The sequence below is a fragment of the Kryptolebias marmoratus genome, linkage group LG1, assembly GCF_001649575.2.
Source record: "Kryptolebias marmoratus isolate JLee-2015 linkage group LG1, ASM164957v2, whole genome shotgun sequence".
In the NCBI taxonomy this organism is placed as follows: Eukaryota; Metazoa; Chordata; class Actinopteri; order Cyprinodontiformes; family Rivulidae; genus Kryptolebias; species Kryptolebias marmoratus.
Genome location: NC_051430.1, coordinates 24,839,405 through 24,858,734, shown reverse-complemented (window position 1 = coordinate 24,858,734; position 19,330 = coordinate 24,839,405). Strand labels below are relative to the sequence as shown.

At 39.4% G+C, this 19,330-nt stretch overlaps 1 protein-coding gene across 6 annotated transcripts in view; it reads right to left on the bottom strand.

The window, feature by feature from the left end:
* LOC108233629 (rho guanine nucleotide exchange factor 28) overlaps positions 1–19,107 on the bottom strand; it is a 39,440-nt gene extending 20,333 nt beyond the window's left edge. For 3 of the 6 annotated variants that reach the window (XM_017412203.3, XM_017412206.3, XM_017412205.3), the window contains exons 1-10: positions 18,983–19,107; positions 18,236–18,285; positions 14,308–14,449; positions 13,681–13,790; positions 12,722–12,908; positions 11,268–11,451; positions 10,265–10,466; positions 10,085–10,160; positions 8,898–8,941; positions 8,052–8,157 (exon numbers count right to left, since the gene is read on the bottom strand). In XM_017412203.3, coding sequence (XP_017267692.1) covers positions 8,052–8,157; positions 8,898–8,941; positions 10,085–10,160; positions 10,265–10,466; positions 11,268–11,451; positions 12,722–12,908; positions 13,681–13,790; positions 14,308–14,449; positions 18,236–18,268 — 1,084 coding nt within the window. In that variant the 5' untranslated portion in view covers positions 18,269–18,285; positions 18,983–19,107. Of the gene's footprint in view, positions 1–3,628; positions 3,889–8,051; positions 8,158–8,897; positions 8,942–10,084; positions 10,161–10,264; positions 10,467–11,267; positions 11,452–12,721; positions 12,909–13,680; positions 13,791–14,307; positions 14,450–18,235; positions 18,286–18,982 lie in introns of those variants that run through there. The other 3 variants (XM_017412209.3, XM_017412210.3, XM_017412207.3) reach the window with 2 other exon arrangements.
* Positions 19,108–19,330: the final 223 nt, after the last annotated feature.

Genomic DNA, 19,330 nt, shown 5'->3' with positions numbered 1-19,330 from the left:
ACAAAACTGTCTTCTCTAAAAAACAAATCTATAGTTTATCCATCATGTACTGTAAAAGCTGCCAGCTTCTACAGCCGAGCAGAAGAAGAGACGTCCAGAGAATAAATCAGAGCAACAATTGGCTGTGCTTCCTGTGGGCGGCAAGTCGCATAAATCTGAGAGGCAGCAGGGAGCCGAGCAGACACTGATGAGGACACCAGATGATTCCCGTCACATTCACATTAAATCTAAATGAATTAACTCTGGTTGAACCTGCAGAGTGTATACAGAGATTACTCCACATCATTTGTCATTCTCCAAAGTCCTGAAGTGTCTCGCAAATGTAAAACAAAACAGTACAGCCACTTCTTCTGAACCCCGAATCCAAAATATCTGCACAAAGTCACAGTAGACACTACTACTTTCTATCATAGGATTAGCTTCGGTCCAACATCAGATCCACATGGGGGGTCAGAGCCTGGATGTGGGTCAGGCTGCTGTTTGAAAGTAGATACAGTTTCATATAAACCCCCCGTAAAGGACTTGACAGACCTAATAGCTCAGGTTCTGGGCTCGGTCCAAAGCCACGGCTGGCCACCGTGGGCTCACAATTATTCACACACCTCTGACCCATAAACACTGCCTTGGTGAACATTACCGTCAGGCTGTGAGATCTGTGTTTAACATCAGTTAACTGGTGAAATAACAACAAAGCAGGCAGTTCATACTCTTAACAAGTTAGAGGAGTAGATGTCTTTATTGTAAAACTAAAAAAATATATTATTTATCACCTGAAGGCAGATAATATGGTTTTTGACGGTGTCTATGTGTGTGTGTGTTTGTGTTCCTGTCTGTTAGCAAAATATCTCATAACCACTGGACAGATTTGAATGAAATTTTCAGGAGTCAACTAAATTCAAAATGGCTTTGAAGGTCATTTGGCTGTGGCAAACACAAAAATGGCTCTAACTTCTTACAGAGACGTACTGCAAGCACATCAAATTACAGATTATCTTTGTTTAAAACCATGGCATTAACTGTTTAAGTCAATCTTGTCTGTCTGTTAGCATAATATGTGGCGCACCACTGGATGGATTTTAATGAAACTTTCAGAAAGCAATAATTGGATATACACTCGCAGTTGATTCACTTTTGGAGTTAATCCAATTCAAGATGGCTGCCACAGACATTAGCCAACATAGAAATGGCTATAACTCAGTCAGTATTACGGATGCTGAGCTACAGTTTGATGTGGTAGTAGCTGAGAGTCATTCACAGCGCAGACTAAGCGTGACATCTTGAATTATCACATGAGATTGTGCACGTTATTTTCAAGGTTTGACAAAAACAGCTACAAATCCATTTGTGCTTATATAAAGGTATGCATTTGAAGTGACATAAGCTCCTGAGTGAACTGGAACAGCAGCAAAGTGAAAAACAAAGTCCAGTAGCTCTGCAGAGACTGAGACAAAGACGGCAGTCAGGCAGGGCCAGGTTTCCAGACCAGGGCAGTTAAACACACAGAGACTGACCCTTCAACTCGTGCACACCCCTGGGGGAAAGAGACCGAGGAAGGCAGGATGGAGAGAAGTAGGTAGGCTTTTCACAAGAGCCTTTTCTCAGTGCCCTAGACTGTTAGAGGCTCTTTGGCAAAACCAAGAGAATTCAACAGAAACACGATTAGTAATTTTATGAACACCTGGGCTGATTTATTTGCTTGTAAAAAAAACTATTTACTCATGGTGAACCTTCGCTTATGATGTGAGCTGCTTTTTAAAAACACAGCACCAAACAAATGCCACTTTGAAGAGAGCAAAGAGAAATGAAAAATAAAGATAACAATCCTGGTCAAAAATAATTACAGCACAGGGTGATATTCTTAAAGTTGAGACCATAATTGCTCAACTTTGTTGCTAACATCACTTCAGTTATTAAAGCAGTTGTGCACCACTCTGAGTTATGACACCTGTGGTCCAACATCCTCGTCCAAGCATCACATACTCATCGTGTTTATGTTTTAATGCGTCAAACAGCCAAAAAGCCAAAAAGCCAGACTGAGCGCTGATCTGTTCTCACAGTGAAGAAATAAACTGGCAGCTGTGCACACCTGAAATCACATTTCTCGTTTCACGTGAGCTAGTGCACCACAGCCAACCACTAAAAAAAAACAAAAAACTCTGCATCCATTTGAAGAATATTTGGTGAGTTTTAAAAAAGTTAGTGCAGCTCCACCGTTTCAGCTCTTCAGTGGAGGACAGCAGACAGGCAGAGTGTCTAATATTTTCCGATGTCAGTCAGAATTACAAAGCAATAACATAGATAATCTTGCAGAGGTTTATGGTGAAAGATGAGAAAAAGCGCACTGGAGTAGAGCCATGACATGGCCGTGGCAGTAACATGATCTTCTGCTGCGACTGTCTCCCCTTCCAACACACACAAAGTCATTTTGCACACAAGCAAAAAGATTTTTAACCACCGCTGTGGTTTCATTTTGTACTATTTTTAAGCAACTGTGTTAGCTCTTCCATGGCTGACACTGAAGCAACAAACATACACACCAAAGTACCGCTTGATTTGGGTTTAGCTGCCTTTATTGGATTACTAAATCTGTGTTTTAGAATTAAAGACCTAACCTTGCTTAAAGAAATGCATATCACCGGCATACTCATGTCAAATGAAAATGTAAATAAAATTTTAGCTTAGCATCTGTAAATCTGACTGAGTTAAGACCACTTTTATGCTGTAGTGGCCATCTTGAATTGGGTTAACTTTAAAAGTTGACCAGTTTTAGATATACATCCAATAATTACTTTCTGAGAGTTTCAACAAAAACTAACCAATGGTTCATGAGATACTTTCCCAACAATTAGACAGAGTTCCCTCTAAAAGTTAAGAGCACCGTTTTAAAAACAGATCTTGTAGTGGGAATGACTCTCAGCCACTACCACACAAAAATGTAGCTCAATACCTGTACAAGTGGATGAGTTAGATATTTTTGTGTTTGCTACGACTGCCTAGCTGTGGTGGATATCTCGAGTGGGGTTGAGTCAAAAAGTTAATCGGTTGTAGACCTACATAGAATGATTAATTTCTGAGAGTTTCATTAAGATCGGTCCTCTGGATCACGAGATGTTTTGGCCAAAGCTACAGATAAACTAACACACACACGCGGACAGGAGCAGTAACATTATTGCCCTTTTGCCTTCGATATATATCGCCTCTTCTGTGAAATACATCAGGAAAACAAGTTCACCGCTCCTCAACTGATTTCAGTCTCACAAAATAAAGTGACCCAAAGCCCTAAACCAGTCTATCAGCCTCGAGCGGACATCTGACATTCCCCACCAAACTGTCAGATATCAGATTACATCACTGCCAAAGATGCAGCTATCTGACGCTGACTGAGCCGCTGCAGCAGCAGCGGAGGCCTGTGTGGAAGAACGTGTAATGGGAACAGTCTAATTTTAACTTTATTGTTCCATAGTGAGTGGTGAAACTGATCTACCAAGAGGAGAGCCTATAGTTTATTCTCATAACCAGGAAAGCAGTTTAAAATTAGCCATATAATCCAGATTTCAACATATCAGAAACCTAATTCAAGGATGCTTTTGTCTGTAAGTTCAAACATCAATATGAAGACTTCTGTTACCTTTTTTCCCCGTCTTCCTGCATATCCTCATCCTTGGAAATGAAGGCCAGGAGTAGTTGAAAGGAGAGTCTGAGTCAGAATCCATGACGTTTGATGTTAAAGAGAAAATCTTTCACCAAACAGCTCAAACTGTCCAGAAACGAAATGAGCGGTGCCTCATTTTACATCCCACATGGCCGAACAGACTCCAGATGAGCTGCAGCGCTTATTACTCTTGTTTTTCCAGAGCCTCTGACACTTCAAGAGTGAGCCAGCATGTTCCCTTCTGTCTCCCCCCCAAAACCACCCCTCCCCCTAAAATCCTTGCCGTCCCCCCTCCTCAACCGTCCAAAAGAGCTGCCTTTGCAGCCTCCTTTTTTTTTTTTTTTTTTTAATTTTCTCCTCTCTCTCTACCACTTACTCCTGTCGCTTGAATGTCCCTCTTTCAAATCTGTGTCAACTTTAAGTCTTCCTTCGTCTCCCTCAGTCACTCCATCTACCACACTCAGAACTGAGCGAGTGGGAGAGATATCAACACATGCTGACAGGAGCAAAGGGGGGGAGGAGGGTACTAACGGCCGGAAAGAGTGACTGAGTGAGGGAGAGAAGCAGGGAAAGACCAAGTCAAACATAGGAGCCACTTCTGAATATGTAGCTAAGACAAACACAGAGGCAGAGGTGCATTTCAGGCACAAGAGAAATCCTTAAAAATCATCTCAGAGGGAAGCCACTCTGCTCCACCTCCACAAGCCAGCAGCAGAGTCCAAGCACGCCACATCTGAAGAGTTCTCATTCAGCCCTTCCTCTCATTCATTATATTTGAGCATGTCAAAGCTAAGCTGAGAGGGGGAAGAGAGTGAGGTTGTTGGGGGGCAGACTGCCAGGTCAGCAGCCTCACCATGGAGACAGCCGTGAGAGCTGCTGCTGTTTTTTTTTCTTCCATGTTTCTTTCTCCATTTTTTTTTTCTTTTTTTGGCCAGTCTGCAGGAGTACAGTACAGTGCTCCATTTGCAGCAGGGTGGATAAAACTCAGCAAACAAGGTAGTAGAGTTTAAGGGACAAATCAGACACTGTCAATGCAGGAAAAAAAAGCCCAAACATGTTTATAAATGCACATAAATTTAGGAATGTTATAAAAAAAAGAGAGATAAAAACAGAATGAGAAGGGTTTTGTCGGGAGAATATATGCTGAGAAAAGAAAGAGCCACACTGTGACCGTAGAAAAAAAAAGTTAGAGCGCATGGAGAGCTGGTGGAGGATGTTGGCACTGTACGAGTGCACATTAATGCTGCCTTTGTGGGGTCTGTGTGAGGTTTAATCCGTTTTTCCATTCTCCAATTAGATCCCTCAGTCAGGGTCTCGGGGGGCTCTTGTTGTGGTGTTGCATTTATCGTTCCTTGTCACCTTGCCAAACTATCCATATCATAAATCCCTTTTCTCTCGCTCTGTCTCTCTTTCACCGTTACATGCGTGGTTTTAACACTCCTCCACTCTCCTCTCCTGGGGGATCTCAACAAGCTGCAGGAAAACTGCATTCAGCAAAGCCCTGGCAACCCCCCATTCAGCCACAAACACCCCCTTTTTAAACTCTCCTTTACTCCTCGCCCCCCTTTAAAGCGTTTATCCCTTCAGCATTCTTTCTCTCAAATGAATGCACACACACTGAAAACACTTTCACATACAGCAGCCCTCTGTCTTTCTTCAGCTGAGCTGAGCAGAAGGAGTAGCTTTTGGTACTTGCTCACTAAACTCACAATAAAACACAGACCTGGAAGGACGGTGATAGGGGGGCATGGGTGTGTATGTGTAATTACTTGAGTGCAAGTGTGTTTTTAGGATGGGGTATTTAATTATTAGGGGCAATAGGAGGGCAGAAATGGGAGAGAAAGGAGGTCAAGATGTATGAAAAAGTAATACATCTTCAATAAATGGGTGAAAGCATTCATTATATCCATGTAAATAAAGTTTCAGTAATTTGAACTGGAAAAAAAGAAGGATGACATCAAGACAGGGGAACATGACGAGTACGTTCAAAATTCCACATCCCTCGCCGAGTCCCCGGCTACACAGGTTGTGTCTGTCTATCTGATGACGCAGAAGTTTGAGTTAAACGGCCATACTGCATGTGTTAACAAACAGATGGACTTTCAATATGAGCTCCTCTACTCCGGTGAAAATGGAAAAACCTGCTGGTCACTCGCTCGTGATGCCTGGCAGCTCTGGAATGTCTAATGAAGAATTTAAAGTCTTCACGGGTCAAACATGCGTTATTATTCACGTATACAATCTGAGTCCTTCCCAGTCTCAGCTGACATTTACAACCCTCTGGAAATGTTGTGACATTGTGTAAAATGTAAATTAGAAACAGACTGCAATGATTTGAAAATTATAAAGCCAAATTTTATTTCCAAAGGAGCGTAGTAAACTTATCAAATATTTCGAGTAAAAAATTGTATGTCTAGAAAAAAGAAAAATAATAAGGTAATTTTGAATTTGATGCCAGCAGGACAGGGCCATGTTTACCACTGTGAAGCATCCCTCTTCTTTTAACAGTCTGGAAACGTCCAGGAGCTGAGGAGTTGCTGGAGGTTTTGGAGGGAATGTTGACCCACTCTTCTACTACAAAGCCACGATGCTGTGTGCGGTTTAGCATTGTCTTGGTGAAATATGCAAGGCCTTCCATGAAAAAGACTGGATCTGGATGAGAGTATTTTGTTTTTCTAAAACCTGTAAGTGTTTTTCTGCCTTTATGGTGTTTTTCAAGATCTATACTGATCTGATATTGCAAGAGTCACTAATTTAGCCCCTTACTATCAGAGAGGCAGACCTTTGAACGGTGTGCTGATAACAGGCCGGATGGTCCCTCTCCTCTTTGTACGAAAGACGTGGCGGCTGTGGTTTCCAAAAAGAATTTCAGATTTTGATCCATCTGACCACAGAACAGTTTTCCACTTTGCCTCAGTCCATTTGAAATAAGCTTCGGCTCAGAGAAGACCGAAGCAGTTCTTGCCTGGCGTTCGCATACAATATGGCTTCTTCTTTGAATGATGGAGCTTTACCTGCTTTTGTTGATGGCACGGCAAACTGTGTTTACAGACAATTTGTGGAAGTGTTCCTGGACCCATGCAGTGATGTCCAGAACAGAATCAGACCTGTTTTTAATGAAGTGCTGCTGCCTGAGGGCCAGATCACAGGTATTCAACACTGACTTTCAGCCTTATCCTTTGAGCTCTTCAGATTCTTGTAATATTTTGATATTATGAACTGTAGATAATCAAAGTCTTCCTAGTTTTCCATTGAGAAACAATATTCTGAAACTGCTCCACTATTTTTAGACTCAGTTTTTCAGACTGGTGAACCTCTGCCCTTCTTTACTTCTGAGAAATTCAGCCTGTCTAAAATCCTCTTTTTATACCCAATCCTTTTTCTGACCTGTTGCTAGTTAGCCTAATTAGTTGCAAAATGCTCCTTTTATAGGTGTTTCTTATTTGTAGCACTTACTTTTACAGCCAGTCTCGTATTTTTAGAGCTGTGTTACAAGCATCAAATTCAAAATGACCCTTTTTTCCTGAAAATGCAACAACTTCTTCAGTGTGGTCCATTGTGAATAAAAATATGGGTTTATGAGATTTGCAAATCATTACATTTTGTTTCCATTTACATCCTACTCAGTGTCTCAGGTTTTTTTTTCAGAATTAGGGTTGTATTTTAAAGAATCTTGACAGTTTTATTTCATTAAAAACATTAGAAGGGGTCGAATAAGGCCACGAGAGGAGGGTTATCAAAGACGAAACAAAAAAATATGCTAAAGAGGCTAAACATTTTATCAGATGAAACTACACCACCCACAGAGCATCGGGATTAAAGATGTCCGGTGCCAAGTATTATTAGGGCTGAACTTGTAACCACAGCATTCTTACACTGAAGCATCAGTCTTCCCTGCAGCAATATAAGCCAATCATTTACCCACAGGATGTTCCCATTCTCAGAAATTTTCACTATACGGTCCAGAAGCTGATCAGAGCAAAGCCACATTCAGGCTCAGTCCTGTTCTTCTGTCACTGCTGGGAGAAAGGGGAGGACTCAGAGTTTTTCTCAGCGTGTCACTTAAGATTTGTCTTTGGTGAAGCAAAAACTATAAACCCAGAGCGACAAGAGTCCAAAACCTCCAGATGAGGGTGAAGGGTCAGGACAAGTCAGGGGCCTGAAATGTGATCTTTTTGTCAGCTGGGATTGTAGTCAGCCGTGGTTGACGGTCAGTTTGGAGTTCTAAGTTTAGTTCAGGAAATAAAACGTTTGCTCATTTAATGACTAAAAACGCTGCTTGAATAACCTCCTCTGAATAAAACACCACCTAAAACAACAATGATCACGTTCAGTCAGCACCAAGTCTTCTGCTTGAGCTCTAAAATAAAAAAAACCTCGGAAATCCTAAAATATTTACCAGAGTCAGACCGCGATGAGTCGTCCTCTTCGTCCTCCTCTTCATCGTCCTCATTCAGGCCAAACATCAGCGGCTCCTCGCAGTCCTCGGAGAAGAAACTAGGCACCTTTCGCGAAACAGCATTCGCATTTTCAGAGTGAAACATTTCGCTTCGAGCATACCAGACGACAAGTAGAACTAAGCAGAAAAACACAAGTGTTTGCCACTGAGGAGCGTGAGACAGATCAATTAGTTAACCATCTGTATCACATAAAACGGCTTCTATTGGATGGCCGGAGTCATGTGCCACACCTGTCAAAACATTAAACACACATTCAGCTGCTCACAAAGTCAGCTATTCTTCAATGGGAGCAAGGTGCCAACTCCAACACCTGAACAATACCGGCGAAACAATACGGTGCATTCAGCTCCTTTTTCTTAAAAACAAAACTGGAGTTTGCAGCAAGCTGGTGCAGATGTTCATCAAAATGCTGCTTAAAAGGGGTTTAAATGTATAAGGACAATTAAAGGCCTAGCATTCCATGAAGGAATGAATATTGCTTGCTATAGTTTTGATCAAACCTTGAAAAAAACAATGTGCAATCTCAAGAGTATGTATTATTAATGACTCTCAGCGTCAAACTTTAGCTCTGTATTGGTATATTAGCTGAGTTATAGCCATTTTTGAGTTAGCTAATGTAAATTAGCTATGGTGGCCATGTTAAATTAGACTGACTCCAAAGGTTAATCAGCTGTACATCCAGTAATGACAAGAGATGTTTTGATAATTCACAGACAAACACACAAAAATAGTAGTAATGAATAATAAGTTCAGGTCATTTTTACTGCCTTTCGTCAAATACTCACATTGTCTTCAACAAAGTTTTCTTCAATTATATCAGGATACAGTGCTGAAAGAGGAGAAGGCAAATTTAGACGAGGCCAAGCAGCAGAAACCGTTAAACTTCAAAAGAGACTCCAGTGAGAGCAGATGTTAGCCACTTTTTAATGACGGCATGTAGAGTTTTCTTTTCTTTTCATAACCTCAGAGGATTTTTTACTCTGTCGGGTTAATATCGGGTTTATTTTATTTTTTTTTACTACCACGTGCTTCCCAGATCAAAGTGTGTGGAGTGTGACCGCTTAGCAGAAACAAAAGACTAACAGTGTTTAGTAGGTTTGATTTGTGACCCGGGGTCATGTCATAACGGAAAGGCAGAAAATGCAGGATAAAAAAACGATGAACAGGTAAGAAGAGAAAAACAGACGTGAAGCTTCAAAGTTTATAGGCCCAAAATACACAAAAAACTCGAATGCTTCATCTGTGTCTCATTGTAATGTCAGGAAATACATTTACCTGATATTTATAGTGGCAATGTCAGCTTGGGCTTTTAGCTCTTAGCTAGTAAGAGCTAAAAGGGTCTGAATAAAATATCTGCAATTAAATCCGGTGCTGACGATAAATCACAGGAGTCCTCAGGCTTCTCCTCTAGCACCTCCCGCAGTAAAACAGTGAAATAACATTTTGCACCATCTTCTTAGAATGGAATTTCAGTAGCATTTCATTTTCTCATCTGTTCTTGATAGTTTCCTAAAGTATTGTTTGAATTTTCTAGCTCACGTTTTTATTTTTATGATGTGAATGCCCTTGTGATTTTTATCTTATTTACAGAAGTTTTCCCTCCACAAACACACTGAGATCTCTTTAATTCTTTCAAAAGCATTGCTCTCTAAAATCTACTTCAGCATAGTTGCTTTATTTTTTCTTTTATGCTCCCTAAAGTTTTTTTTTTCTTTAGCTTTAAGCTACTTTCTTGTTAAATGTACCTTTTAGCTACAGTTTTGCTCATTATAGCTTTTAGTTTCATTTTTGCTAACTTTAGCTTCTGTTTTGCTTGTTGCTCAACTTTACCAATTGAGTTCACAATTCAATTTTCAACAAATTTCAGCAAATCTCAGCATTCAGATTGTATGTTCCCTGAAAGTGCAACTTCTCTGGTTTCATCAGGCTTCCTGTGTCGGGTAAAACAAACCGTTTAGGAAGTGTTTGTTACCGGTGTCTGCGGGATCATCCACAAGCTCTTCTTTTTCTGAAATGGTCTCAACACGTTCCCTTCTGAGCGCTTTAATCTGAAAATACAACCATTTTTGTTTATTTTGTTCCTAAAAATAAGAACAGATGAATGAATCCCCTCCAAGAGTGAGGACTCTGTTATTATGTTCTTCATCCTTACCCCTCTGAGGAAGTTCTCATCCCTGAGTCTGTCTCTGAGCAGCAAGATGTCGGCATGCCGGCTCTCCTCTGAGCTCCACCTCAGGTTTTGTCGGACGGTCAGAGTCAGGTTCCCCGTGTCGTGGCAGAACCTCAGCAAGCGAGACCGATCTGCCCACACCTGGGACAGACCTGCTGGAGGGGTGGCTAAGGGGTTGGGTGGACTGCAACACAAAAGCATATTTAGTATAATCACACAAAAGAAAGGAAGATAAAGTATTTCAATCAACTTGTCAATGACTAGTCACTCGAACAAATTAACCCCAAAGCAGACTGACTGATGTAAAAAGATCTCTCTGAGCAGAACAAAAAGATATCTCTCTACTTGTTCTAGTTGTGAAGCATGACGGTGAAAGTGTTATGAACTGGGACTGCCTTGATGCCTGAAAAGAATGCATCTTGTCATTTTTTAATTGGTACATGTGTGTAAAGACCCATTTAAATCTGACGAAAAAATTCTCCAAACAAAAGGAAGGGAAAAGCCAAAACTCAAATCTGAATCCCACTGAAGCAATGCAGACATTTAAAAACAGGAAAGCATATTGCAACTAAAAACATAAGCATGGGAAAAAATAAAGCTTTTCAACAAGTAGACATAAAAAATAAAAAATACACCCAACAGAATTTCTGGTGAAAGGAAGGAATTCGAGCCTCTAAGGCCAAGGCTTGACTTTTGTAAAGAATTATATGACATTTATTAAGACATTTGGTCAAATAACTGAAAAATAATTAAAAAGGTGCTTGTTTTAGAGGATTCAACACAAATATGTGTTTAAGAAACAAGCAAATTTCAAAGGGTGCATTTTTTAGTGCTAGTGTTTTTAGCATTTAGGAGGTAAATGCATTTTAGCATTACTATGAAAGCCTCTGTGCTGTGTGTGACGAAGCCCCACAATCGATATGCATTGTTTAGAAAAACAGATTTGACATTTGTTCTCGACTGTAAAATAATCCTAATATCGTACTGTGTGAGCAGCTCCAGGAGCTCAGAGTTGCCGGCGGCCTCTGCCAGCTGCAGTGGTGTGACTCCGTCTTCGTTTGGCAGATTGATGGCCATCAGCCCCCCCGGCTGGCAAAGCAAGAGCTCTGCAAGCCGATACAGACCCCATCTCACAGCCAGGTGGAGAGGAGACTCTCTGGGACTGTGTTCTGGAGACAGCATCACAAATACAACATTTTTTTCAGCTCATTGTGGTGCAGGAAAACAAAGAACAACAGCTGCTTCAAGAAAGATGAGAATAAGATCATTAATTTAAAAAAATGCCAATGGCACAACGTGAAAAAGAAAAAAACTTAAGAAATCTAGTCTTTTTTTATTGTGTAGCCTTGAATCACTTTGTTCCACTGACCCACTTTGAAGCAATAATTTAATTTTAATGAGAGAGGACAGATTTTCTTTATGGGAGATGAACAAAATCTGTCATAACTCTAAGCGACTGCCACAACAAATTTGATAATAATTCATTTATATATAAAAAGGTACATTATCCTAATTAGTAAAGCTACTAAAATTATATTTTTGTGTTGACAGTCACAACTCATAAAACCAACCAAAAAAATAATATATATATATATATATATATATATTTGCTGAAGCATTTCACTTTTTTAAAATATTCAAAAATGACACATTTGAAGAGCTGCAAAAGACTTAACAGGGTCAAGTGTTTTCTAATTGCACTTTAAATGTTTTTTGATTGAAGCATATTTTGGTCAATTTTCCTAGTCTTGTAAAAAAAAAAGCATGCAGCTGAATGGTGACTGTTAAAGTCGGGGGTTTATAATTGAGGTGACGTCATCAGCATTGTTATCCAACAAACTGCAGACACTGAGAGGGAGACGCTGCAATGAAACAGACTGCTGTAACAATATTACTGCTACAATCTAGTTTGTTATTTATGTGGGTGGCCCTACACGAACACCGGGATCGCACAAACAGATGGTGGCATCTAGTAAACATGGTGGCCGGCGCAGGCTGAAACCTTACACTCACACACACACGCATGCACAAGCGTCCACACACAGATTTAGCTTCAGATTTATTGAGATGTGCCTGAGGTTACTTCCAGATGGAAAGGCTCTATTAACCACATTATGTGCTGCTTAATTGGCTTTGATGAATTTGACAGAAGCACACGTGACCATGTTCGCTTCCGATTTCAACCCTTTGAGCACAGAAAATGGGGAATGATGGCAGAGGATGGCGTGGAGGACAACAGAGTTGAAGAGTTCACCCTCCAGCGCTGTCTTCAGGTTTACAGCACTTGAGAGGCTGCATTTTCCATATTTTTGTAAAACATGAAAAATCCAACCTTTTAACTTTGCCCAACAAAGTTTATGCTCCTTTTATGCAGATAAACATTTCAAGAATTACACGCATTGTAGTGTACTTAGTAAAGTAGGACAGTCCGGGTCTCACCGTCCCCACTGTGGCTGCCCAGAACGTTCCACTTTGGAGGAATATCCAGGTTGGCCATGGCCAGAGCCACTTTATGATCCACAGCCCAACGAGAGCTCTCCTGCCCCGGACTGAAGAGGCTGCTGAGCTGCTGGTGATCTGTGGAGCTCAGACAGTGTCCGTGGATTATGATGTACTCTGCCAGATCCTGAGGATCAACCAGCCACCAAAAATATAAAGTCACTAACTAAGAAAGAGCAATAAAAAACATAAACTTGATTGTTTTAAGCTACCACTGCCAACTAATAATCCTGGGAATGCTGATTCAGTCAACATTACTCTCTGAAATCTGTTTGTTTTATACCTGTCCTGTTTGTCTTCTTATGCTGATTTTAGTTTTAGCCTTTTGCTAATTTTAGCTTCTAGCTACCTTTTTGATACTTTTAGCCATTATTTTGCTCTTTTTAGATTTTAGCTAGTGTTCCACTTCTTTTAGGTTGTGTTCTGCTTTTCTTAGCTTGTATTCTACCTCTTTAGCTGATGTTTTTAAGCTTTTGTGGTACGCCACTTCTTTTGGCTTTTAGCTAGTGTTCAATTTTTAAGCTACGTTCTGCATCTTTAAGCTTTAACAACTCAGTTTCAACTTCTTTAAATTTCATCATAATCATTCAGGACTGCCATCAACACCACACTTTTGCAAAAAATGCTAATTCTTTAGTTGATGTACATTTTTTATTTTGCAACAAACATGTTTTGATCATTTTCCTTCAAAATATCACTTGACACAAGCGAGCCACTTTTCACTAATAACTAATCTGTTAAACTGCTTCATTCTTAAAGAAAACACAAGATTTTTGAAAATCTAAATGTTATCTTGCAAAACATTAAAGATGAACTGAAATCAAATCTAAAAAATGTGGCATTTCTTGAATGTTATTTAGTCAAAAACATCCACACAACAGGAGGTATGTGTCTCTTACCTGAGCATCATCATGCACATACTCTAATAAAGTCCCGCCTACCCAGGTGAGAGGCGTGGTTTCAGAGCACAGGTAGGCCTGAACAGAGACCTCCTCAGCCAGATTATGGCCTAAAGAAAGAACAAAGGCAAGATTTTGTTAAGGAAAAATACTCACTGACATAATAAAAATACCCACAATGTACAAAGAAGAAAAGAATTCCAGAAGAATGATTTTTATGTTCGTAATGTGCAGCACAGGTAACTGATTCTACTTGTTCGTTCTTCCTCACGACCATTTTGTTCATACAGTCAAGCAGAATGTAACACATACTGTACATTCAAATCTCTTCCAAGAAACCCACTAAAATACAATTATTGGGAATCCATTTTATCCTACACAAAGGCTCAGTCATATTAATATAATATTCATGGAGATGTTTCCCATCTGAGAGTAAGCTGATAAGATTCTGACCTTGGAGACCTGAGTGATGGTGAATGTATGTGTGTGTGTGTTCTAGATTTAGATATTCCCAGTATAATAATATACACACAGACAGCAGCAAAGCCTTGGATTGCCACAGCAAAATACTCAATAGGACATGAAAACATACAGAGAATAAAACTGCATACTTGCACTTGGACATACCAGGCACGATGAAGCAGAGCATGACATCATTCTGAGCCCTGGTTACATGGACCAGTGTGGATCCTTCCAAAACAACATAAACCTCAGCATCTTCTGGCACTGAGTCCAAGCCCTCCAACAGAGCAAATACCTTTGCCTCCCCCTGAGATGAAGAAAGGTGAAGGAAAATAAAAAAAGACATTCTTTCATGTTATCCATCATCTATCTTTGTTATAAAGTTTATAGGCTTATTTTCGGTTTAGACTTTAGTCTGACAGAACCTTCTAAATTTCTGTCAAGTACACCAAATCCCCTGGCAGCATTCCTCGAGGGTACAGTAAAATATCCCCCCTCAGTGAAACTGGAATGCCTCAGTGTGTTTTGGGCAAAGACCTGCCCAGATCCCAACGAGCCAGAGCATTTTTAACTTTTCATCTGAGGCAACAGAAAGTGCAGCGTACCTGTTTGTTTCTGCTTGTGCCAAATTAACACAAATGACAATTAAATAAATTGTCCCAAAAACATGAAACGAGAAAATAATCTATTAAAAAGGTCAAAATCTGAAAAATGTGATTTTAATGCATCAGTTCAGTTTAACATTTTAAACCCTGAAGATAAACTGTAGATAATTATCTGCAACAAAGAGGACTGAAGCTAATATTTTAAACAGTTTTTATAGAAATCTGTTGAGAATAAAGCAAATTACAGGAGTCACACAAAAAAATCTGCATTATTTAGGTGTGATTTAAGTTAGGATGCTAAATGGAGCATACGCCTGATAACATCTTAAGAAAAACAAAAGAGTACAAACTTGTAGATAAGCCAGCATAAAGGAGAAAAGTTGATTTTAGATGCAAAGACTCCTTTCTGTTAAGATATATGCAAATAAATTCTTCAATCAAATGTTTAAAAGAGATATAACGTGAAAAAATGTTACTGTTTGTAGTTCACTTTAGAAAAAAGTGAATAAATAATAGTCAGTCAGGGTTTTGTTTAGTTTCTTATGTCTCAAGATAAAAATCCAGCTACTTTTTTCCAGTCAGAAATTGTAAACTGAAGCAGGTTTTTCTCATTTGTCACTGAATGCACCATCTGTAGCACAGCAGCGTTTCATTGTTACATGAACAAACTGGTTAAAATTGGAGAATAAGCATCAGTCTTTAACTTCAGCCTCTAATAACAGAAAAATGGAGCGATTGTGTGACGAAGAAATCAAAACAAGATTTAAAACCTGTGCATAAGTTGCACCAGATGGACAGTTTGTTGCTCTGCGACGCTGTTTTCTCAACCTGTAGCAGTTTAAAACATGATGTGATTTTGTTTTGTTGTGCAGGGTTTTTTAAACCAGTTTTACAACAAAATATCTAACATTTTGTCTTAGTTTGCAAATCCCGTTCAAGTCAAATCATGACTTTGCTTTTAATAGTCGTCTGCGACATAAACATTTGCTATCCACATAAACATAATATTTCCTCTTCCTCTCATTCAAATATTAAAACAATAATTATTATAATTTTTAAATACTTCTGGAGTTATCGGCTTACTAATGTAATAATGAAATGGCTCCTATGTGAATTTATACAACTTTAATGCAAATAAACTCCAGGTTTTACTTTCAGTCTCTCGGTTTCAAAACTGAAAATCTCCCTGGGCCACGAGCCCATTCTCCATGTTTGCCACGCTCCAACAGTCACAAAGAATAAGACGTCAATTTGTCCACCTAAAGTGGCCTGAATAGATGAGAGTATTGAGGCCACAAGACAACAAGTGGGTTATTCTTGGAAACAGATCAAACAACTGACTCAGGCAGGAAATAGAAGACAAACTGAAAGACACAAAAGGTATAGAAAAGCATGTTGAATATAAATGAACACAGATCAGTGTTAGATGGCTCAGAGTGGGCTTTTCAACTTGCCTGTTTATTTCTCTTGAGAGTCTATTAGCCCTGCTCAACAGTTGACCTAATTTTTTATCCAATAACTTGAGAAGCTATTTTTCTCTTCACTGTCTTAGATAAAGACTCAGAGCAATTGTGTCTCCATTTATCTCTGGGTGCAATCAAGTCAAAAACACAACCTCCTTGACCCCATTGGAAAACGTCAAATTAAGGGAAGATGGTGGGGGAGTCTAGCAGAAACTAAGAACAATGCAGGCATGCTCAGGGAGAATCTGACTACACTTACACTGAGCTGTGATTTGAATCTATGAGTAAAAACTGCTGAAAAGATAATCAACAACATCACACAATATGTTCAAATTACATGACTTTATGAACCCAGTATTATATCTAAACAATATTTGTATAATACAGTGTGGTAGATGTGACCTCATTATCTGAGTGATAATTTTAAAACAGTAAAAAATACATTAACTATGCAAGAAAGTCAGAAGCCTAGCATTCCTTGAAGGAATAAATATCACCACTGCCTGTAGGGGATGGAGTTGTAACTGTTTTGGCCAAACTACATAAATGACGTTATATGTGATCTCATGCAATAAGGCAAGATCTTACGTGACCCGTTAGCCCTTAAAGTATGTATTGAGAGTCACTCTTGGCTACTACCAGACCAATTTTTAGCTCAATATCTGTAAAATTAATTGAGCTACAGCCAGATTTGTGTTTGCTAACGTCAGTCAGCTGTGGCGGCCATCTTAAATCAGTTTGACTCCAAACCAGAATCAGCTGTAGATGTGTATCCAATGATTACTTTCTGAAAGGTTAATAAAAACCTGTTCAATAGTTTATCCACACTTCATGCTGCTGCATGAACACACTGTATGTTTGATATCCTTCAGGTAAAGCTGTGTAAAATGAAAACACGTGCAGTTCATGCAAAACATGTCAGCATTAAAGAAAATTTGTTTGGATTGAAAAGCAGTGTGAGAAACGTATTCTTTGTTTGAGCTTCGGAGAAGTATTTGCTTAAACTGTTAAGATCCTCAAACCTAAAGAAACTAAATATATTTGCCCACACTCATACCATTTGATTTATACAACACACATGACAGATATATTTACAGTGTTACTGCTAGAAACATAACAAAACATAAAAGTTCTTTTCAACAATGACTGAGTAAAAAGAGAAAAACACTACTTTTAATCATTCTTATTGCATTACTAATTTGTGAGGAACATAAACAAATGCCAGGCTGCTTTTGTCTCCTTGGAATTGATTGATATGTTCATTCTGTTCCTTCCAAGATTTGCTAAAATGTTCAAACAATCTCATAGAAAAACAAGAATGTTTCATTCAGAGGCCGACAGATTTGACAACATAAGTGTTCAGACATTATTCTAGTGCCAGGGTCATCGCGGTCTTGCATGGATGAAAAACAATAAAGCTTGCGTAACTATATACACTGGAAGAAGAACAGAGTTATGTCTGTGTTTTCATTCAGTGTTAAGGTTTGGCTGTGTTAAGCCAAAAGGCGAAGACGGACAATAATGTTTTTGCCAATATTTGGGTGCGTTTGTTACCAAAATATCTCATGAACCACAGGATGGATTTTAATGAAACTTTCAGAAAGTAACCGCTTGATGCAACTTTTAAAGTCAACACAATTCAAGATGACTGCCGCAGCCAACTGACCTTAAAAATAAACAAAATAAAAATAGCTATTTTCCAGATACTGAGCTAATGTTTATGTGGCAGAGGCTGAGAGTTACCCCACAAAATGAGACTCTGCTTAATGTTATTTTCAAGGTTTGACCAAAACAGCTGCAATGTCATTCCTCAACATAAGATGGTCTTAGTCTAAAACTCTAACATGAAAAGTGACGGGTAATATGCATTCCTTCAAAGACTGCTTGGCCTTTAATTCTTTAATGAGTGCACTAGTTTCTTACTGCATTCCAAACTCAATTTGCAGAGATTTCCCACAGAGATTCCCAACTCAACCCTTGAGATCGAGTGTGGACGCTGATCTGAAAACTGTCACGCATACTCACATACAGAGGCACTTTCCTCCTGCTCAGTTCCATCTGCAAGGACGAAGTCACTGAAACAAAAATGGGAAAAGGGGAGAAAAATGAACATCAGCCATGTGACTCCTCATTACTTCTTTGCTTATTGTGGTTTTTCATCTGATCCTGAGGAGATTATTGACCTCTTTAAGGAGTCAGAGGTCAACTGAGGAGACAGGGGGGGATCTTTTGATCACAAGGATGTGAGTGATTATTTTAATGATTGCACTTTCTGCTTGTGTGTGTGGCAGAAAATAAACCTGATATGTTGGCAGCTCGATTGTGCGCGTGCTCGTCTGGGTAAGGAAATCGATTGAATTTTGATGCTGCAGGGTTCGGATCTGTTCTTCATCAGAGGCCACTTCCTAAATTAGACCCAACAGAGAGCTCTTAAGGCTGTGCGGTGCTCATTGTGGATGAGACGCTCTCCTGTCCGGTTCTTCTCATGTTAACCTTCAGATTTATGCATTTCTGAGCAAAATGCAAAACAAGAGACTTTGCACAAAGTGTGCAAGATACAGTTTATGACACAGCAAGTCACATCCCAGCTGGCTCATCCATCTAATTTAACCTTAGATGGATGATTGTGCGTTTTTAATAGAGGATTTAAATATTTAGTCTGCAGAACAGATCCGAGTTTCCTCTTACAGAGTATTTATAGAGTAAACTCAATAAGCTCGTTTTATTAAGAATTCATGAGCTCTAAAAAAAGGAAAATACTTTCGTGCTTACCTTCCAAGGAGCTCAAACTTCAGCAGATAAACCCTGACAGTCGGTGTGTTTAAATGTCTAATTCATCCCTCTCTTAATTAAAGCCTTAAGTTGTTTCGCTGGTGTCTCCGCTGACTCCGTTTCACCTCCTCTGTTGATGCTTTCTGTTTTACATCTGCTTAAAAAAAAGAAAACCTCTTGAATGAGACTCTTACCCTCTTTTCTTTAAGGTTACAGCGACCTCTGGTGGCCATTAGCCGATTAAACAGATTATTTCTTGATTATTTTAACCTCAAGTGGAATTTTACCACAAGAAAGTTGACGCCACTTTTTATTTTTTTTAAATCACAATAACAGTCAGGCAGATTT